This window comes from Marmota flaviventris, chromosome 18 (genome assembly GCF_047511675.1).
Source record: "Marmota flaviventris isolate mMarFla1 chromosome 18, mMarFla1.hap1, whole genome shotgun sequence".
Taxonomy (NCBI): domain Eukaryota; kingdom Metazoa; phylum Chordata; class Mammalia; order Rodentia; family Sciuridae; genus Marmota; species Marmota flaviventris.
Window position 1 is genome coordinate 16,831,758 of NC_092515.1, and position 21,609 is coordinate 16,853,366.

General features: G+C 46.3%; 2 protein-coding genes and 1 pseudogene across 3 annotated transcripts; 2 read left to right on the top strand and 1 right to left on the bottom strand.

Annotated features, from left to right (window-relative positions):
• Positions 1-4,388: 4,388 nt before the first annotated feature.
• Positions 4,389-5,752, top strand: LOC114097323 (ribosome maturation protein SBDS pseudogene; annotated as a pseudogene).
• Positions 5,753-11,932: 6,180 nt separating this feature from the next.
• Positions 11,933-19,836, bottom strand: Tbcb (tubulin folding cofactor B). Its single transcript, XM_027941338.2, has 6 exons — positions 19,630-19,836; positions 19,115-19,258; positions 15,387-15,483; positions 14,266-14,457; positions 12,392-12,464; positions 11,933-12,218 (listed from the first exon to the last, which is right to left on the bottom strand). Exons 1-6 carry the CDS (start codon positions 19,741-19,743, stop codon positions 12,104-12,106), a joined length of 735 nt encoding a protein of 244 aa, XP_027797139.1. The 5' UTR covers positions 19,744-19,836; the 3' UTR covers positions 11,933-12,103.
• A 120-nt stretch (positions 19,837-19,956) lies between these two features.
• Positions 19,957-21,579, top strand: Polr2i (RNA polymerase II subunit I). 2 transcript variants are annotated; one of them, XM_027941351.3, is made up of 7 exons: positions 19,957-20,061; positions 20,263-20,490; positions 20,567-20,621; positions 20,863-20,936; positions 21,025-21,099; positions 21,193-21,244; positions 21,475-21,579. In XM_027941351.3, exons 2-7 carry the CDS (start codon positions 20,432-20,434, stop codon positions 21,535-21,537), a joined length of 378 nt encoding a protein of 125 aa, XP_027797152.1. In that variant the 5' UTR covers positions 19,957-20,061; positions 20,263-20,431; the 3' UTR covers positions 21,538-21,579. The 2 variants fall into 2 exon arrangements, with proteins under 2 accessions (XP_027797152.1, XP_027797153.1); XM_027941352.3 differs by having other exon boundaries at positions 20,388-20,490.
• The last annotated feature ends 30 nt before the right edge of the window (positions 21,580-21,609 follow it).

The window sequence follows — 21,609 nt, forward strand, 5'->3', positions numbered from 1 at the left end:
GTGCAAGCCTGTAATCCCAGTGGCTGAGGAGGCTGAAACAGGAGGATCACAACAAGTTCAAAGCCAGCCTCAACAACAGTGAGGTGCTGAGCAACTCAGTGAGACCCTGTCTTTAAATAACACAAAATAGTGCTGGGGATGTGACTCAGTGGCCGAGTGCCCCTAAATTCAATCCCTGACACCCCCCCCAAAACAAACACACAAACTGATAAGCACTCTTCTATAGCACTTCATGTATATTAGCTTGTTCTCACAGTAGTCCTATAGGATGGATGCTATTTATTATCCCCATTTTACAGATAAGTAAACTGAGGTTAAACCTAAATAGCTAGGCTCCATAGCCTGTATCTTTAACCACTATCTTTATGCAATGACTCTTCAGTAATATAATTAATACAATAGTTCAAATAACAAGATCACAGAACACGAGGCTACAGTTGCAGCTAATCCTTCCTGAGGGCTTGCTGGGGCTAGGCCAAAGCAACTGCTATGCAAGCTTTTTGTATGAGTCAAGATGTAACAGGAGAGAAAATGGAGGCTCTGAAAGGCAGGGTCACAGAGGGTGGCAGGACCAGGTCTAAACCGGGGCTTGGCTGATGATAAATCTTTTGGTGATGACTAATCGGGATTTCCTTCTCACCACACCCCTCCCTGGCAGACAGAGCAGCTTTAGTCCTCTGTCTTGTCCTTAGGCTCTGTTACTTCTTGCTGCCAGGCCTTTGCACTGCTGTGCCCACTGCCTGGAGCCCTCCTTTTGTCTCTGTGCCCCTCCTTAAGACTAGATGAGGCTGTCAGTTTTATGATCTCAGAACTAATTGCACTTTCTCATAACAAGTCACTATCCAGGACAGTCACGTTCTCTAGTTCTGTCTTCCTGATTTTTTCCATTTTTTTTTTTTTATTGGTGCATTATATTTGTACTGTCTCCTTGATTTCTTAATCCTGGGCATCCCCAAGCCTTAGGTTTTGGTCTTCCTGTCTGTCCCACTCAAGCCATAAATTACTCTGTCTTGAGGCTATCACCATCTAAATTTCCATCTTCAGCCCAAACACAGCCCCTGAACTCCAGACTCCTACATCCTGCATCCTGGGGCAGTGGAGGTTCTCAGGCTTCGCACATCCTAAACTGAGCTTCTGACCTTTCTCCCAAACCCACTCTTCCCTAAATCAACAGTATCTCTTCCAGTTATTGAGGCCAAACATCACTGGGTCTCCTTCGACTTCTTTATACCCACTAGTTTACATTCTGTCTCAGCCATTCTGCCTTTCCAAAACCCACAGAAGCAGCCGAGCTTGGTGGTACACGCCTGTAATCCCAGTGGCTCAGGAAGCTAAGCCTGGAGGATCGAGAGTTCAAAGCCAACCTCAGCAAAGCGAGGCGCTAAGCAACTCAGTGAGACCCTGTCTCTAAATAAAATACAAAATAGGGCTGGGGATGTGGCTTAGTGGTAGAGTGCCCCTGAGTTCAATCCTTGATGTCCCCCCCCCAAAAAAAAAAAAAACCCACCAAAGCATTAAATGGTGGAAGAACCAAGGTGGAGGGTTGGTAAAGATATGCACATTTATGTTTAGTCAGGCTTGAGGGCCAAAGTTATGCGGTAAATCTGGTTCTTCAGGTTCATTGGCATCCTCATGGCACCAGGGACCAGAGCTTTGGGGAACAGTTTCCCTTTGGCTTCTGTTCTAAGCATAATTGCCTGTAGTAAGCTAAGATAAAGAAATAAAAAACTAGTTAGCAGGGCAATGTTTAAGTCTCCTTCACCTTTTTCAATTTTTGCTGGGCTGTAATCCCAACAGCTCAGGAGGCTGAGGCAGGAGGATAGCAAGTTCAAGCCAGTCTCAGCAATTTAGCAAGACCCTGTCTTAAAATAAATTAAAAATGGTTTGGGGATGTGACTCAGTGGTTAAATGCCTGTAGGTTCAATCCCTGGTGGAAAAAAAAAATACATATAAAATCTGGATGAGATGTTATGTTGCCTGAGATTTGATTTAAATAATGGGGTTAGGAGGAATAAACAAAATAAGGTTGGCCATATGTTGACAATTACTGAAACTGGGTCATGGGTATTGGAAAGCCCCATTCTTGCTGGGCCAGGTGGTCCAAGTTTGTAACTCCAGCAACTCTCAAGCTGGGGTAGGAGGATCTCAAGTTAGTTCAAGGCCAGTCTCAACAATTTAGTGGGACCCTGTCTCAAAATAAAAAAGGGCCGGACATGATGGCTTGGCCTGAATCCCAGAGAGGCTGAGATAGGAGGATCCCGAGTTCAAATCCAGCCTCAACAATGGCAAGACGTTAAGCAACTCATTGAGACTCTGTCTCTAAAAAAATAAAAATTAAAAAATGCCACAGTCCGGCTGCAGCAAAATAACTGGGGGTGACGAACGACTTGTGTTGATTGATACAGCAGGAGTAGGAGCCGTTTATTGTAGGACAGGAGCGTTTATTGTAGGACAGGAGCGGTATTTATACATTCCACACAGCTTATCTTAATTAGCATAAACTAGATACATCAGTCAACCAATAAGAAATCTCCACACTTAATGGCTTGCTGGTGTTACTTCACAAACCATTCCCTCTGGCATTTTGCCAGGCACCATCCAGACTTGTTTACAGACTCTAACATTTCCCCCTTTTGTTTAATTTAAATAACGACCATAGTGGTTTTTACAGAAACACCATAAATAACCTGCTACAAACAGAAAGGGAGGATACGAAATGCCACAATACCAAGCCAATTGATGGCTCCATGCAAGAAGCCCTTGGAAAAAATTATACCAGCAATGACACCGTTAGCAAAGATACCGAGTTTCAATTTGTTGTAGATTACAGTTTGTTGTCTCAGTCCAGGTAAAGCAGTGTCTCAATAGATTAACTCACAGTCCAGGTAAATCACAGTCCAGGTAAGTTCTGCAGGCAGCTAGCTTAAATCACAGTCCAGGTAAGTCCCGTAGGCAGCTAGCTTGATCCGAAGTCTCCTCCGGTTCTCAGCCGAAGTCTCCTCTGGTTTTCAGCAACACTGGAAATTCTTCCACCCTCGTTTTCACCAGCACTGGGACGAAGGCAGGAACTCCGTAACTCTGGCTAAAGAAAATCCTGTAGCATTCCACTAAGAAAACAACCTTCTGAACAATTTAGTACATTATCTCAAGGTTTTTTACGTTTGAAATAAGCCTTAATAGTACTCATTACTCATCAGCCTCCAGGTGTGGGAGAACCATTGTAGCTTAGTTATTGGCATTGGAAATGATCAAACTTCAGGGACATGGGCCGTCTTCCTCCTGTAGCGTCCAGGGCAGCCCCAGATGGCCCTGGGGAGAGTCCGGGACTCAAATTGCTTCTGGGCACAGGGAGCAAGAGCCTGGGAGACTGTGCCTCCAGGTCAGGTCTAGATTTGGGCTCGCGGCAGTGGAAGAGCTGATTGCCGCCACTTGGAAAGTACTTGTTGCGCCATGATTCGCTTGTGCACGTGGCAGCCACCGTATGGATTCATGCACTCTCCGGTAATGAAAAGTATTTAGTAATAGCCTTTTGTTGCAACTTTTTTCCTGATAATCCTTTTTCTTTTGAACTTTCTTTTTCTTTCTTACTAGAGTTCCTGGGCTTCCGTCAACACATGCCCTAACTATTCTTGGTTCCATTGGGGTGTCTCTTTCCCTTATCAATTTACTTAATACCCCTTCCATATTTTCATCATAAAGACAATACAATACACTTAGACAAAACAAGACACAAACATACTGTATCAATCTTCTCCATTTTCTCAAAATGGCCATTTTTCCTCTCACCCTATCTACCTAGGGACGAGCAGATTTGCTCCCGTCCTATCTACGGACAGGCAGCTTTTTTTCGTCAACTTACCCCCGAGTGTCCTGGGGCTCCCGGTACAGGCCACCATCTGCCACAGTCCGGCTGCAGCAAAATAACTGGGGGTGACGAACGACTTGTGTTGATTGATACAGCAGGAGTAGGAGCCGTTTATTGTAGGACAGGAGCAGTATTTATACATTCCACACAGCTTATCTTAATTAGCATAAACTAGACACATCAGTCAACCAATAAGAAATCTCCACACTTAATGGCTCGCTGGTGTTACTTCACAAACCATTCCCTCTGGCATTTTGCCAGGCACCATCCAGACTTGTTTACAGACTCTAACAAAAAAATAAAAAAAATACGGCTGGGGATGCGGCTCAGTGGTCCAGTGCTCCTGAGTTCAATCCCTGGTGCCCACACACACACAAAAGGGGCGGGGATGGGGATGTATGTAAAGTGGTTAAAGTGCCCCTGGGTTCAACCCCCAGTACCAAGATAAATAAAACTTGTTCTAAAAAGTCTCCACTGTGAAGGAGAATCAAGAGGGAAATGGGGCCTGTGTGGTGGGCCCTGATTTCCCAGCCGCGACGTGAGTGGCCGATATGTCCATCCTCACCCCACCAACCAGATCTGTCTGACCTACTTGGCGGTAGTTCGCTTCAAGCGCGCAGGTAAGTGCTTTGAGATCGCCTTCTTCAAGAACAAGGTTTGGGCGCAGCAGCGTGGAAAAAGACCTTGGATGAAATCCTGCAAATCCACTCAATGTAAATGTTTCTAAAGGTCAGGTTGCAAAGAAGGAAGATCTCATTAGTGCATTTGGAACATATGACCCAAACTGAAATCTGTAAGCAGATTTTGACTAACAGAGGTTCAGATATCAGATAAAGGCACACACAGCTGGAGCAGATGTTTAGGGATACCGTGGCAGCCATTGTGGCAGACAAATGTGTCAACCCAGAAACAAAGAAGCCATACACCATTATCCTTGTTGAGAGAGGTATGAAGGACATCCAGTATTCAGTCAAACTCAGCAAGAGTACAGAATAGCAGGCTTTGTAAGTGATAAAGTAGCTGAAGGGAGAAATGAAGATCAAATGTGTGGACAGGAGGCTTTGGTTCATTCCAGTGAATGAAAGGAAGAAGCTGAAGGAAAAGCTCAAGTCGTTGATGAAGGTTATAGAAAGCAAGACTAGAGCCAGCGGCAAGAAATTGTGTCTTATTGACCCAGGCTGCTTCTGAGATATTGGTGAGCTAATAAAAAAGGAAACAAACGGGAAAGTTTCTTTGGAAGTACTCAATTTGACATTTCTGTCTTGTGTTAATGTGAACATAAAAAGACTTCCTACATGAGGATAATGTGGGAATCATTTTGTTTTAATTTTTAAATTGCTATTCTAAGCAAAAATGAAAACTCAAAAGTACAAGTCCAGGGGCTGGGGTTGTGGCTCAGGGGCAGAACGCTGGCCTAGCTGGCAAGGCTCTGGGTTCGATCCTCAGCACCACATAAAAATAAAATAAAGGTATTGTGTCCAACTACAACTAAAAAGCAAATATTTTTTTAAAAAGTACCAAGTCCAGAGGATCATTTTGCTGCTGTCTGAGGCCTTTATTACTTTCCAAAATGAAAGCTACTTGAGACAACTCTTAAGGCTAAAAAGTTACAATTTTGTACATTATATAAGTAAGATTACTTGGGGGGATGTATGACAAAAAGCAGTATTTACTGGAAAAGAAAACGTGTCTTGTTTCTACGTCATACAGCCTGAGCCCGTAGGGGTAACTATCATGTGGGTCAAGCTTGGATGATGACTTCCTGATTATCTGAAATAGGCATGTGGTGGCTGCAGGACTAAATGATAGTCACTGAACATGCTGCCGCAACTGGGATTGTTCTTGGTAAAATAAAATGTCATTCACTTCTGATTCTTAATATATTAATACAGCTAAAATTATAAGTAATCATATAATAAAACTACTAGTATAAAAAAAAAGGAAATGGGATTTTTTTTTCCTCTCTAAAACGGTTCCTCTTGCGCACTGACCAGCTTGAGGGTCGAGCAAAAGCCGGAGAAAGCTACTGAGATGCAAGAAAAGTAGGGCGACAGGAAAGCGGCCGAGCAAGCTCAAGGCCGCAAATTGAGGTCATCTGCCGCCTTTCACTGCGGCCAGAAAGTCAGTTGTAGCGCCGCCTCCAGGACGTTGGTGCCTCCGTACTCGGCTCCACAGGGTTCCGTGGGCCCTCTGCGCATGCGCCGTCCGGCACGCAGCCGAATCTCTCCACCCACCACCCACCCCTAGCGTCTCTGGAAGTTGGGGGAGACTTCTCCTCTTTGAGCTAGAAGAGGTTGAGATGTCGCATGGCTCTCTGGGAATGAAGTTCGCTCGCTAAACTGGAGTCCCGGCCCAGGCCGCCGGAGAGACTGCGGGCCCCACAATGTGCACGGCTCACGGGCAGCGGCTGGGCGGTGCGCTGCTGCCCCCTCGTGGTGGCTGAGCGTTTTGGGCTGAAGCTAAGGACACCCCCTTGCAGGCACTTGGGAGGCAAGGGCCATCCTGGTAACCCGTGGGAATCCTTTCCAAAGTGGACCCATCTGGAGGGTGGGAAAGGTAAATGTGAAGAAACTGGGGCGGGCCGCTGTGAAGATGAAATGAAATCAGCACGTTTACCGTGCACTATGATATGTTACCACGTTGCCATACATATAAGTACAGCTAATACTTAATCGTAAGCATTTACCTAGCGGCCAGGCACTTACATTAGCTCACTTAGTTCTTACAACAGGGACCACCACAGGGACAAAGGGGCGGACAAACTCTCAAGTTTAATTCATAATCTGTTATCTGCTAATATCTTCCCATACCCTTCCCCACTAAGTCTGTGGGACGTGCCTCCACACCCCACCTTTTGTGTATGTGTGTGTTAGTAGGGATTGAACCCAGGAGTTCTCTACCTCTAAGATACATTCCAGCCCTTTTATTTTAGGACAGGGTCTCTTGCCTGCGCCTACACTAAATCAAATCGACCAGTGAGTGAGTGCAGACCTCATTTTCCACATGGAAGAAATTCCTTTCAAAAATTATCATATTCCTGACTAATGGAAAAATTATACTTGTGGGCTGGGGTAGTGGTTCAGTGGTAGAGCACTTGCCTAGCATGTGTGAGGCACTGAGTTCCATTCTTAGCACCACATATAAATAAAGGTCTATCAACATCCAAAAAAGATTATACTTGTGACAGTGGAAAAATATGAGAAAAGGCTGGCCTCCTCCATTGTTTGGGCCTGGGGAGGCAGCCTGAACATTTTTCTCATCCCATTTAAAGCCTTGCCTGATTTCTTTTCTGTTGTCATTGTGTCAAAGGTTCCTGTCTCCTGTATCAAGTGCTATTATTGGTCATGCAGGAGGAATACATACATATTCATTCACTCACCTCAGGTTTGAACCTGGGTAGTTGGTGTCAGACTAAGGTGAACTCTTCCTCACTAAAGCTATTACCACCTCTCTTTAGCAACTCAGTTATCCCTGCTTGGTAAATGGCAGAAATCAACTCAAGGACTATTGTTACCATGTGAATCCTTAAATTTGACTCAGCTACCAAACAAAAGCAGCTTTCACTATTACTTTATCACAGGGATCAGGTTTCTGATCACCATGAATAACCAAAAGGATTACTACAGACCTAAAATGATCGATATTTTTATTGAAATGCATCCCCCCACACTACCTAGCAGATTTGGTGATTTTATTCCTCTTTGCTCCATGCCCACAACCTTATTAATATAGAATTTACTAAAAAACAAAAATGGTCAGTAATTATCTGTTTTTTTAAACTACCAGGCAAAGGCTGTGTCTAATTCACGGGTGTGTTTCCAGCATCAGATATAATATACTGTGGGGCCTCAAAACTGTGATTAAAAAAATGTGGGTAAATTATGTTGATGTTCAGTCTTCCATCTGCACTGGGTTTATGCTCAGGGTTTATGAAATCAAGCAAGGTTCACTTTGCTCTCAAAGAGGGGAGGGTGGGCAGGCATGGGCAACTGTTGCAGGAGGAAGAGTTAGTGGATCTGTTAGAAGAAAATCCATAACTCCTTTCTGCTGCTTCCCCTTGAGGTTTTGGATCTAGTGACCCTAGACCATAGTTAAGGGATAAAGTCCATGGTCTTTTTTTTTAGGTATTGAGGATTGAACTCAGGGCCTTGCACATGCTAGGCAAGCACTGAGCTATATACCCAGCCGTTTACTTTTTTTGTTTTGTTTTGTTATTTTTTTATATTTTTGGTACTGGTGATTGAACACTCAGCCACTGAGCCACATCCCCAGCCCTCTTTTGTATTTTATTTAGAGACAGGGTCTCACTGAGTTGCTTAGTGCCTTGCTTTTGCTGAGGCTGGCTTTGAACTCTGGATCATCCCTCAGCTTCCCAAGCCACTGGGATTACAGGCGTGCACCATTTAAAAGGCATGTCCTTTTAAAGTTTTTTTAAATAAAAGTGAATGAAAGGAGGCTGCCTAGCACAGGAATATGTTCCAAGGCACACTTTTCATATGTGGGATCTGCTGGATTGATGAATGCTCATCGATATGAGAAGTTAAAATGTATAGATCATTTCTAGGGCAGGTTTTTTTTTTTTTTTTTTTTTTAAGAATATGGTAAAACTTCACACTGTCTTCTCCCATTTGCCAGCACAAAGTTGACAATTTTGAAAATCCCCAGAAATTGTGAAGCCATTGATAGGTCCTGGAAGTGTGAATAACCACATGGAAGTTACTAGCAATCACTGAGAACACCTGCATTGGACTGAGCACATAGAGGTTATTTGTTGTAGTATCTGGTGTCATGCCAACACTTTTTTGTGGTGTTGGAGATGGAACTTGGGGCCTTGCACATGCTAGGCAAGTGTTTACTACTGAACTACACACCCCAGCCCTTATGCCTACACATTGATCACCATTCCCCCTCCTCTGTGGGCACCCTAATATCAGTAAAGTGTAAGCATCAGGTCATTCTGTAAAGTGAGTCTCTAATCTCTAATTATGATCCAAGCTTTCATATAGCATGTCTAGGTTTCCAATTTGGAAATTATCTGCATGATCCCATCCATTGCCAGTTTACCATGTTGAAAACTGGAAGGTGTTAAAGCACACCTTGGAAGATTGTCCAGATCTTCCACCTCAGTTTGGCAGATCTGCATGCTTGTGAACCTTACCTGGAGCTCAGAGGTATGATTTTGGGTGGTCAGTGCAGTTATGGGGAGCACATGATTCTCTTGCCCCTTATTTGTCTTGCCCACGTCCTGCATAGGCAACGGAATTGGGGTCCCTCTTGGTGCAGTGAGCTGGCTGTGAAATAAAAGCTAAGAAAGAGAAAATGGCAAAGAAACCACAGGACACAGGAAGTAACTTTAGAAAGCAGGGGTAGGACGGCTCTCCGATATTAGTGATCCAGCTTCCACACTGGACAGAGAGATCTGGAGCCCGCGCTTGCTTTATTTATGTGGGGGAACATCAAAGGTTTTTCATAGAATGTTATTTGCCAAATAAGGCAGGAGATGGGCTGTCCAGATCCAATGCCCAATTATGGAGGAGCTAGGAGAGCTATCCTACTACTAGAACAGGGACAGAGATCTCACGCCTTGGGCAGTCTACACATGGGAAAACTGGGATCATTCTCAAGAAAGGACATCTTTATTTTATTATTTTATTTATTTTTATGTGGTGCTGAGGATTGAACCCAGGCTTCGCATGTGCTAGGCGAGTGCTCCACCACTGAGCCACAACCCCAGCCCCTGATACCCAATTTTAAAGTGAGTCTCAGATCCTCAGTGCTGATTCTTATTCTGCTGGACACACTAGCTGAACTTGCTTGTGGGAAGCTGGGGTTACCTTCTCCAATGCTTTGACAATTCCTTCACAGGAAAGGGTTCTAAGTCTTGGAGTCCTTTTCTAAAGTAACTTTGTTTTTTGTAGATGGATAACTTTATTGGTCTCTCTGTGTGGGTGCAAGTATAGATATGTATGTCTGTCTATCCCTTGCAAGTGTTTGATGTCAGTCTCTTGAGTGTTTTCTGTGTGCATGTGTGTGGCTCCATAGTGTGTGTGGAAATTTGTACACACTGTTTTGCACGTGAACTCTGTTGTCTAGTCATAGTCTATAGGCTGTCCTGTGTTTGAGGGAGCATCCAGGTATTTGGGGTGTCCTCTATCTTACTGTGACAGGCATCAGAGTAACATCAGGCTTTATGTGAGATGTGAACAGCTTCTCAAGGATCTCCTCAGCCTGCAGGCAGTTCAACTTCATTCTTTTTAACTGTAGTTGTCCCTGCTGCTGCTTTCCCTTTCTCCAGAAGTTATAATTAAGTAATTGCAATAAATAAGCTGCCTAATAAATAAGCTGCCTAATTAATAGTCATCCTATGAAGGATCCCTCCCAGAAACTAATGAAGGGTTATCACTGCACCTGCAGACACATGCATAGTAAAATTCAGGCTCCCCAGAACACACTGATTGCACATGCATGTCACATGCTCTGTAATGCTATGAGGATAGGCTTCATGTCACTTTTAGTATGTGGATTCTTTTCTTTAAAATATTAAGTGAACAGGTAAAGCCTCCACCCACAGGGACTGTGACAAGACCACTTGTTGGCTCTCATTGTCCTGTCTCCCTGCTTTTTTTTTTTTTTTTTTGTACCTTGGATTTAACTCCCGCACTTGACCACTGAGCCACATCCCCAGCCCTATTTTGTATTTTTATTTAGAGACAGGGTCTCATTGAGTTGATCAGTGCTTCCCTGTGGCTTTGAACTCCTGCCTCAGCCTCCCAAGGTGCTGGGATTACAGATATGTACCACAGCACCCTCTCCCTGCTTTTTAAAAAATATCCTTTTAGTTGAACACAATACCTCTATTTATTTGTTTTTATGTGGTGCTGAAGATTGAGCCTGGGGCCTCTACTGCTAGGCAAGCACTCTACCACTGAGCCACAACCCCTACAGGAACTTTTGATAGCTGGCTGGAAACATGGTGCCCTGAACAAAGACTACACTTCCCAGACTCCTTTGCAGTGTCACATGTAGTAATGTAGAAAAATTCTGATCAATGAATTAAGGATAGTTTGTAGTTGTACATCTTCCTTAAAGGCAAAGATCTCCCCTCCCCTTCTATTCTTCCTCCTGGTTGTAGCAGATGAGGTAGGAATCATGAGTAGATTGGAGAGCAAGACACAAGGAGATGGAAAGCAGCCCTGAAGTAGTGTGGGGAGATTAATATATAAACTCTTGATTTCATGAAACTTTTTTTTTTCTGTGGGGGAGGGACTGGGGACTGAACCCAGGGGGCTCTATTGCTGAGCTACAGCCCCACAACTTTTTTTTTTTTTTGGTACAGGGGATTAAACTCAGGGGCACTTGACCACAAAGCCACAGACTCAGCCTTATTTTGTACTTTCTTTAACGACAGGATCTCAGCGAGTTGCTTAGTCCCTCGATTTTGCTGAGGCTGGCTTTGAACTTGCTATCTTCCTGCCTCGGCCTCCCGAGCCTCTGGGATTACAGGTGTGGGCTGCACCCACCTCCCAGAACTTTTCATTTTCTATTTTGAGATAGGTTCTCACTAAGTTGCTTAGGGCCTTGCTAAATTCTGAGACTGGTTTTGAACTGCAATCTTCCTGCCATGTGTGGCTGCATGAGACTTTAAATGAAAAATAATTAAACTCTCATCCTGTTTAAGCTACTATTATTTGAAGACTCTGTTTAAATTGCAGAACATTATATTGAATAGCAAAGGACAAAGAGCAATCATTTCACAGGCCTTTCGCTATCACTCGAAGGATAAAGACTTGCTGGGTGCCAATGTGTGCCTGAAATCTGAGTGACCTGGGAGGCTGAGGCAGGAGGATCACAAGTTACAAGGCTAGCCTCAGCAATTTAGCAAGGCCCTAAGCAACTTAGTGAGAACCTGTGTCTCAGATAAAAAATAAGGTCTGTGGATGTATCTCAGTGGTACAGCACTCCAGTAAAGAAATAAATAAATAAAGTCTCACCCTACTCAAACTCTGCTTTGCCTAGGTCCTTATTTAATCCTCATTTACCCAGCTTCTTCATGCCACTTCCACATACTTCCCAGGTTTCTGATGCATTTAATGTACAAATCTCTAAAATCAATGGGAGGGAAAAAGGTGAATAAAATTAAAATGAGGTCAGGAGCAGAGGGCCAGGGGTACACACGTAGAGAAGGGCAATGAGTAGCTGAGACAGGAGCTGGAACAGGGAGATGCCCTTCCCTGGGTGTCACATCTCATCCAACCCATAGTCTTCCTCTGGGAAATCCCCCACTGTCACAACCGATGGCTTGACGAAGGCTCCATACTTGGGCTGGCATTCGAAGTAGCGTTTCCCATTCACACTGCAGAACATGATGGGGAAGCAGTGGTCAAAGAATCCCATGTGGCTCCCACTCAAAATGCAGTATGACATTATAACAGGCTCACTCAGCAGCATGCGTGGAATTACACATACATGTTCACATATGCATTCCCAGACACACATACACAGATGTCTCAATGGAACACTTGTTACCTGCCATCGTTTTTCCCTAATGGCTCATCATAGCGGACACCAATCCAGTAGCCGGGCTTGAAATCTGTGAGTCCTGCCCAGAAGAGAAATTCTGATGAAACCTCTGGACACATCTTACTTGGAATCTGTGCTTGCTCATCAAGGAAAGCCTGTCCTGGTGAAAACCACTCCTTGCTACTTTGATTGCTTCCACCCAGGACCACCTTTATCTCCTGTCAGACCAAGATAATTGCAGCTTTGCTGATCTCCTAGCTCCCACCCTGCCCCCTATTCCCTCAGCCAAGAGTTTTTGGGTAGATTTACTTAGGCAAATCTACCAGGATTGAACCCAGGGGTGCTTAACCACTGAGCCACAACCCTGGCTCCTTTTCTTAAAATTTCATTTAGAGACAGGGTTCTTAGTTCTAAGTTCTTAGGGCCTCACTAAGTTGCTGAGGCTGGCTTTGAACTGGTGATCCTCCTGCCTCAGCCTCCCAAGCTGCTGGAATTACAAGTGTGCACCATGGTACCAGGCATGAAGAGGTCTTTGTAAAACCTAAGGGGGCTGGGTTTGGTGGTACACATCTGTGATCTCAGTGGCTCGAGAGGCTGAGGCAGAACTTCAAGTTCAAGGGAGGCCTCAGCAAGACTTTTTCTCAAAACAAACTAAAAAGGATTGGGGATGTGACTCAGTAGCAGAGTGCCCTTAGTTCAATCTCCATTCCCCCAGACACACAAAACTTAAGATGGGATGGCACTGCCACAGCTCTGAGAGGCCTCAGAATAAACACTGACATTTGACCTTGGGTTGCTAGGCTCCAGAACTCTTAAGAAATCAACTTCTGATGTTTTAACCACTCTATGTGTGGTACCTGGTTAGGGAAATCCTAGCAAATTATGCACAATCAACAACAAAAAACAACACAACCCAATTAAAAATTGGGCAAAGGATCTGAGTAGACATTTCTCCAAAGAAAATACACTAATGGTCAAGAAGACATGAAATGATGCTCAACATTATTAGCTATCAAAAAGATACAAATCAAAAACATGATGTTCTACTTCACACCCACCAGAATACCTAGAATAAAAATGTCAGATAACAATTGTGTGGATGAAGATATGAAGAAATTGGAACCTTGCTGGTGGAAATGTAAAATGGTGCAGCTGCTTTGGAAAATAGGCTGGCAATTCCTCCAAAGGTTAAGCAAAGAATTATATGTGAGGCAAATTCTCCTCTTAGGTATAGAGAAATGAGAACATGTCCATGCAAAAGCTTACCATATGAGAATGTTCATACAGTATTATTCATAATAGCCAAAGAGTGGAAAAGACCCAAATGTCCATCAACTGATGAATGAACAAATAAAACATGGTATATCTATATAATGCAAAATACTGATACATGCACAATACGGATGAACCTTGAAAACAATATGTGAATACAGCCAAGGACTGCATATTTAGGATTCCTTTCATAGAAAACAACCAGAATAGGCAAATCTACAGAGACAGAATGTAGATTAGTGGTTGGCTAGGGCTGGGGAGGTAAGGTTTCAGAAATGGGGAAAGGCTGATAATGGTTTTAGGATATCCTGTGAGGGTAACAGAAATATTCCAAAATTGACAACTAGCGATGTGGCACAATTCTCTGAACATACTAAAAACTAGTGAACTATATACTTAATGAGCGAGTTGTACGATCCATGAATTTTATCTGCGCCTCTCACTTTTCCACCATCAACGCTCTGGGTTGTCACTGTCAGCTGGAATTGGAATTTCCTTGAATGCCAAGGCCCTGGCATTGCCAACCTCAGGACAAAGCATAAGGTCTCAGAGACTCAACTGAATTAATGAATGGTATCTTGGAATCAGGAATCCTGTGAGCCACATACCTACATACATGACAGTGCCCCGGCGACTGGCCTGTCCAGGTGCCCGCACCTCACAGCGGCTGCCCACAGAAATGGTGCTGGCTTGGGCCTTCTCCTCTGTAAGGCGCTGGTTGGTCTCGGCTTCTTGCTGTGCTCGCTCCTCTTCATTGTATCGGCCTACCTTGCTGCGCTTCAGGAAGGAGCGAACTGTGTCTGTGGGCAGGGTGGGGGACAGGGTCAGACCTGATCTCTGGGGATGTGTCTCTGACCTCTTCAGATAACATCCAGCCACAAGGGGCTAGAATATTCCATATTCATGGAGTATTACTTCTAGGTGTCAGAGAGCTGTCCCCAAGCTCCATAAGTCTCCCACCATAGCTTTGATTTTTTTCCCATGACTCCTGGGGTCTCCCTACAATCTAGAAACTAAAGGGATGCAACCAGCCTCCAGTCCTTCACATGACCCCATCTTTTTTTTTTTTTTTGTACTGAGGAAGTAACCCAGGGGCACTGCTTTACCACTGAGCCACATCCCAGCCTTTTTTATTTTTTGAGACAGGTTCTGACTAAGTTGCTGAGATTGTCCTCAAACTTGCAATCCTCCTGACTCAGCCTCCCGGGTCACTGGGATTACAGGTGTGTGCCCTGTAACGTGTGTGCCCATCTTCTTACATATCCCTCCAGTCTTAGGTTCACCTTCAGCCAGTCGCTGCAAGCCCCCTTCCTTCCCACCACACATTCTGACCCATCAGCAGAAGCCTGAACTGACTGCCATTCTGTCCTCTCCACAGCCCACTAGATTCTGTCCTTATACCCCATCTGCCCCACCCCATGCCTCCATCTGGCCCTGAATGCTCCCCACAAACCATTCTCCTGCATTCCCAAAGGCCCCCTTCATCTTCCTAGGCCCTCATTTGCTTCCCCTCACATACTTAGGAGTCCCCATTCCTACCCCATGCCCTGTTCACCTTAATCATGTACCCACAGTCCCATGCCCTCATATGTACCCACAATGAACCTCACCCCTTCCTCCATCTTCCCAAGCCCTCTGCCTGATTTCTGACCTCCCTGTGATGGTCCTCTCAGTCCTACCTGGCTTCTTACCACACACCCTCATCCATCCCATCCCATGTGTTCTGTACCTTGCCTCTGGTCATAGGCTTCTTGAGAGAGCTCGAATTTTTCCACTTTGGACACGTCCTCATACTCTCCAAGGCGGGCACCACTGTGGTCAATGACCTGTGGTGAGGAGAGGAAGGTCAGCAGGAATCAGTCTAGCTAGGAAGGCCTGGGATGCTGGGGTACAGCTGCATACTAGAGCACTCTACACACTCAAGTTTTTCCTGATTTGAAAAAAACACCTTCACCTTTATCCCAGCTATCTCCCCTCTCCTGAGCCCAGCAGAAGGGACAAGAGTAGATATCTACACTGGCCATCTCTCCTTTCTCCTCGCCATCCAAAACCCTGGAGGCTGGATCTGCCCCGAGATGTACCCTACACACTAGCACCCATATCACTGATAGCCCTGAAGTCAATGAATCTAACTGGCAGAGATCAGACCTGGCTCATAGCCCTCTAGGCAGCACATCTATCCTCTCTGGGACTCTGGGACCCTCGCAGGATGGCCCCCATCTCCAGAACACCTCTTCTTGAGCTATTCCAAGTGTTCACCCACTCATTGCTTATGGAGCTCCTCCAAAGGTACCCAGGAGGTCCTGAGCTGGGCACTGGGAACATGGTATAAAAAGAGACAACCCGTGCCCGCAGGCAGTGCTTATTCTGCTGTGCTGGGGGACCCAGCCGTAAACAAACAAATAGAGACATGGACTAAACACTACTTGATGGCCAGGGCGAAAGACAAAAATACAACAAAGAAGATAAGGAGCATGGGAAGGTGGCCAGGGCAGGCTTTCAAAAGGAGGGGATGTCTGAGCCAAAGCCTAAAGGATGAGAAGGAACAGCAGGTGTGAAAACCAGAAGCAGATACATCCTTGACCTTCTGGAGGAGGAGAAGTTGGTGTGGGTGCGGTGAAGGGAGCTAGTGGGAGAATGGGCAAGATAACAGATCACTGTAGACTTTGGGTTTTACCTGCATTGTGGTGCAGAGATGGCTCTCATATGGATCAGGGGTTCATAGGCTCCCTGTGCTGCAGACTGTTGGGGTAGGGATGGGAGCAATGAGGCCAGGGGAGGGGTTGGGATGTCCAGGAGGGAGGGGTGAAGGCTGGATCAAGGTGGGTGCAGTGGGAGTAGGGGAAGAATTTAGATTCGGGATGATTTTGTAGGTGGAGCCAACAGGGTTTGTGACAGATTGGGAGTGGGGAAAAGAGTGGGGAAAGAAAGGGATCAAGGACAATCCTAAAGTGTTTAATCTGAACCACTAGGCTAACACGGCAAAATAAAAATGGTCCTTACCTCCGAGTCTAGGATCGCTAAGAATTTCTATTCCCTAGGTCATGAATTTTTTTAAAGTTTGAAAAACTGTCATTTTAAGCAGTGCATGTAGCTGATATTTACCAACAGAAAAGGAATTTTAGGAAAAAAACAAAATTCCCAGAGGTTCCAACCCTGGGACACTGTCCTTGAATAGCCTGGGATGTACCACATGGGTGTGAAGCCCTCCTGATTGAGGGTGCTGCCACCCATGACTGACCCCACTTGCATCCCTCGGCTGTAGCTGCTGGTCAGCCCCAAGTCTCAGTTCTGTGGGCCCAGCAGAGTCCTGACTCACAACTGCTAGTCCTGCCCATCACTTCATCTGGACTCTTACAGTATCCTCCTCCTGGTGTCCCTGCTCCTCCTGTCCCCCAGTCTGTTCCTCACCTGCAGCCCAAGGGAGCTCGTGAAAACCTGAGTCAGAGCAGGGCCCTTAGGCTGACTCCTTCCCAGTTTCCACTTCCTTCACCCACAGTCCGGCACCCACTGTGCTCCCTCCCACTGCAGGGTGCTTGCATGTGCTATGTCCTCCTGCCAGAGCACCTTTCCCCCTTTTTGGTTAACTCTCCCTTTTCTGTAGGTCTCTGATCAAACAGCACCCGCTCCAGGAATCCTCCCAGACCTCATGATAGGTCAGATACCCCAGTATAGGGTCTCCCAGCTCCATGATCTCCTGCAAGGCCCTCAGTTAAAACTTACCTTTCATATTTGCTCCTGTGATCATTTGGCTAACATCTACCTCACACACTAGACACAGCTAAAACAGGGACCTCCTCAGATATGACTCACAGCTATACTCCTGGCACAATACAGATGTTCAATTATTGAATAACAAAGGACAGAAAATAAAGAACCAGTACTCTGGACACATGAACTTCTAGAGTCGTGCAGACAAAATGAAAAATTCTATCAATAGTTCATGCTTACGAAAGTATATTTCATCCTGAAGTTGAATTTTGTCCTCTGCAAAATGAGGATAATTATACCATCTTCTTGGTCTTTTTTTTTTTTTTTTGGGGGGGGGGTGTACTGGTGAAGCACTCCTGCTTTACCAGTTCTTATTTTTTATTTTGGGGGAGGGCCTTACTAAGTTTCCAAGGGTCTTGCTAAGTTGCTGAGGTTGGCCTTGAACTTGCAATCCTCCTGCCTCAGCCTACCAAGTTTCTGGGATATAGGTATGCGTCCTGCACTTGACCTCTTGGTCTTATTTTGTAGAGTCAACTCATCATCCAACAGTGATTCACTGAGTATCCTCTGTGCCAGGCATTGTTCCAGATGCTGAGGACACAGCAGTGAAACAGAGTGATGAAAATTTCCACTCTCCTGGACACTCAAATCAGGGAGACACAAAATAAACCAGACCAATGAGAAAAATCCAGAGTATGTCAGAGAGTGATAAGAGCTATGAGCAAAAATTTAAAATATACTCAATGACAATATATGACAATATATCTGTAATCCAAGCAAACTTGGGAGGCTGAGGGAGGAGGATTCCAAGTTCAAAGCCAGTAAGCCCCTGTGTTGAAATAAAAAAATCTAAAATAAAGAACAAAAAGGGGGGAAGGGATGAAATTATAATTTTATATTTAGGCAGGTGAAGGTGTCACTTGAAATGTGACATTTTTTTGGTACTGGGGATTGAACCCAGGGGTACTTCACCACTGAGCTAACCCCCAGCCCCTTTTTATTTTTTAATTTTGAGGCAGGGCCTCACTAAGTTGCTTAGGGGCCTCACTAAATTGCTGAGGCTGTCTTCAAACTTGTGATCCTCCTGCTTCAGCAACCAGAGTTGCTGGGATTATAAGCACATGCCACTTTGCCCAGCAAAAGATGACATTTTAAGTAAACATAAGAAGAAAGGGGGAAGCCATGTGGACATATAGAGAATTATTCATGAAGAAAATATAATACATATAATATAGCACATGCAAAGGCCCTAAAGTGGAGTTCACCTGGGATGTCTAAGGAACAATGTGCCAGGTAAAGACTGAGGTGGGAGAGGGGAATGCTAAGCAGAGAAAGAACAATGTAGGCACAAAGAGGTCCTCTGCATTCTAGCTTCTCCCAACCTGTCTAGCCTCATTGCTCACAGAGGCTCACCTCATGCTCTAGAACTCTGTACACTTTTTTCCATCTACTTGGGCATGCCCCTTCTACCTCTTTGCTCATCTTTAGGTCTCCTCAAATGTCCCTTCTTCCAGAAAGCTCTTTCTGAAACCTCCAGGTGGAGTCAAGTAACACTTCTACCCCCAGTTCCCTAAGCTTTTACTATCCTAGCACAGACTACTCTGGACTGTCACTATCTATTGGTGTCTATCTGTGCTGGACTGCGGATGCCATGAGGGCAGGGCCTATATGGGTTATTACACAGGGCAAGCACAGCAAATATTTGTTGAGTAAATGAGGTATGGGATTCCAGCTGGGTGGCCTCACATGGATGCGGCAGCCGTCATCTACAGGATAGGAGCCCAGCAATGCATCCTCCTGATCCAACTTGCTGTAGAATTTGTCATCAACTCCATACAGCTCCAGTTCCATGCAGGAAGCAGGGCTGCCCACCACCAGCTCCAGTTTACACTGCGGGGATGAGGAGAAAGGGTGTCAGTGACCCCATCATCTGCCCTGAGGCTCCGCCTACTATTAGCAACCATCACCCTATCCCGGCTTCTCTAAAAGACCATCCAGGGCCTAGGAGGTTCTGAGGGGCCTTCCCGGCCCCACCTCCTCTACTCTAGCTCCTGCCTTCTGGAGCATCGGGTTTTTCTCTGGCCTCGTCCCTACTCTCTGCAATCTCAGATTCTCTCTAGCCCCATCTGCATAGGCCGGGTCTCCAGGCTCCCCAACCTCAGAAATCTCTAGCCCCGCCCCTTACATTCAGGCCCCTCCCCACCTTCGGGAAACCCCGCATTTTTTGCCCCACCCCTCTAGACCCCGCCCCCCAGTCACACCTTAAACTCAGCGATGGTGAGACTCCGACTGTACCGCTTCTCAGAGCGGAAACTGTTGAGGGAGCTGCTAATGAAAACGGTCACTGTGGGCGCCGATATTCCCGCCACCTCCATTTCGCCGCGCCTTGCAGTGGCCCGCAGCCCGATACAGCCGTCTCACGCCGGCTCCGCCGCCGCTGCTTCTGGGATACCAGCCCCGCCCCCACTCCCGGACCAGACCAATCCACGCGCTCTCACTTTTAGGATCCACCAACCGCCGCCGTCCCTTCTCCACTGCCGGGAAAAGGACTCGCCCTCTTCTTAGACCCAGCCAATCCCGAGAGGCCTTCCATAGTTCACAATTCTTCCAATAGCCACACCGGAAACGGCCGGGTCGGGCCTAAGCTGAAGCTGGGAGGAAGAACTGGCAGGAGTTATCCCGGTCCGCGAAGGGTAAGCGTGGCGCGTGTGCACTGGCGTGGATCCAAACAGAGAGTAATGGCTGCTTCTATTTATGTCCAGCACCTAGGGGGTCACTTTGTGCATCATATTCCCGGATTTTGCACTATATCCATCCCATTCTGTAAAATGGGGAGGCGAAGTGCCGAAATTGGAAGCAATTACCATAGAATATTTTTAAAAAATTAAATCAAGGGAAGCAATCAGCCAAACCTAAGCGTGGAGAGAGCCGAGCACAGGGCTACCGTCAGTTATACACGTGCGCGGCTCCGTCCCTCTTTGGCGCCGCTGCTTGGCCTGACCCTTCCCGCGACCTGTAGCGCGGCGGAGCAAGTGCGGAAGGCTTGACAGGCAGTTCGTCGCTATGGAACCAGATGGGACCTACGAACCGGGCTTCGTGGGCATTCGATTCTGCCAGGAATGGTGAGAAGGGAAGCAGGTGCGGAAGGGGAGCAAGGACTTGCTCAAGGGCTGACCTCTGACTTCCTCTTCCCTACAGTAACAACATGTTGTACCCCAAGGAAGACAAGGAGAACCGCATTCTGCTTTATGCGGTGAGTGCGAGCTCGCAGGCCTCCCCGTGGCCTCCAGCCGCCCCACTGGATCCCCTCGTGGCAGCATGCTACTCAGTGTGACACACACTTCCTATTCGCTCCCGAAGTGTATTGATCTCACCTCCTATCACTTTCTTGTCCATCCGGCCCGTAGTCATCCCCTCCGGGAATCTCCCTGCCCTCCCATTCCTATTGGTGACCCCTAGTCTCTTGGTGACCCTCCACACTCGCCCTTTCACAGTGCCGGAATTGTGATTATCAGCAGGAAGCCGATAACAGCTGCATCTACGTCAACAAAATCACGCACGAAGTGGAGTGAGTGTCGTGACCAGGGATTGGGGGCAAGGGTGTTGTCTTGGGAGTCCGGGACTGAGCTTATTTATTCACCTCCCCATTCCTGCAGCGAACTGACCCAGATCATTGCTGATGTGTCCCAGGACCCCACGTTACCACGGACCGAGGACCATCCATGCCAGAAGTGAGTTCGGGGCGGGAGCATGGCTTGTCCTACTGGGTGGTGGAGAGAGGTGGGAAAGGTGTATTAAACTGGGTGACTGGGCCTTTCCTTCAGGTGCGGCCACAAGGAGGCGGTGTTCTTCCAGTCACATAGTGCCCGGGCCGAAGTGAGTTGGGGGGGAAGTTTCCTGGGAACCTGGGGCTTGGTCTTTCCCTATGGGTGGAGATATAAATATCGGGGTGATCTTGCCCTTCCCTGAATCCTGGATTGGATCATTAATATTGGGAAAGTTTCCTTGGCTGTTCTTTTGGGATGAGGCCCTGCTGGATGGAGGGTCCTTCCTATGCTGTGCTCTGGAGGCTCCAGACCCTTCTAACCAATTATCCTTTCTACCAGGATGCCATGCGCCTGTATTATGTATGTACTGCCCCACACTGTGGCCACCGCTGGACCGAGTGACCCCTCTCTCTTTCTCCTAATAAATGCCAGGTTCTGTTTGTTTGTTTGTTTCCTGTGTTTATTTGCTTCATG

Bases quoted from the DNA above. Each gene is read 5' to 3' on its own strand.
- Polr2i (XM_027941351.3), top strand. From the start codon at position 20,432: ATGGAACCAGATGGGACCTACGAACCGGGCTTCGTGGGCATTCGATTC. The intron at 20,491-20,566 runs GTGAGAAGGGAA...TCTTCCCTACAG, and splicing joins ATTCGATTCTGCCAGGAATG to TAACAACATGTTGTACCCCA. The intron at 20,622-20,862 runs GTGAGTGCGAGC...GCCCTTTCACAG, and splicing joins ACCGCATTCTGCTTTATGCG to TGCCGGAATTGTGATTATCA.
- Tbcb (XM_027941338.2), bottom strand. From the start codon at position 19,743: ATGGAGGTGGCGGGAATATCGGCGCCCACAGTGACCGTTTTCATTAGC. The intron at 14,458-15,386 runs GTACAGAACACA...CCCTGCCCACAG, and splicing joins AGCCTATGACCAGAGGCAAG to ACACAGTTCGCTCCTTCCTG. The intron at 12,465-14,265 runs GTATGTGGCTCA...TCTTCTGGGCAG, and splicing joins GGGCACTGTCATGTATGTAG to GACTCACAGATTTCAAGCCC.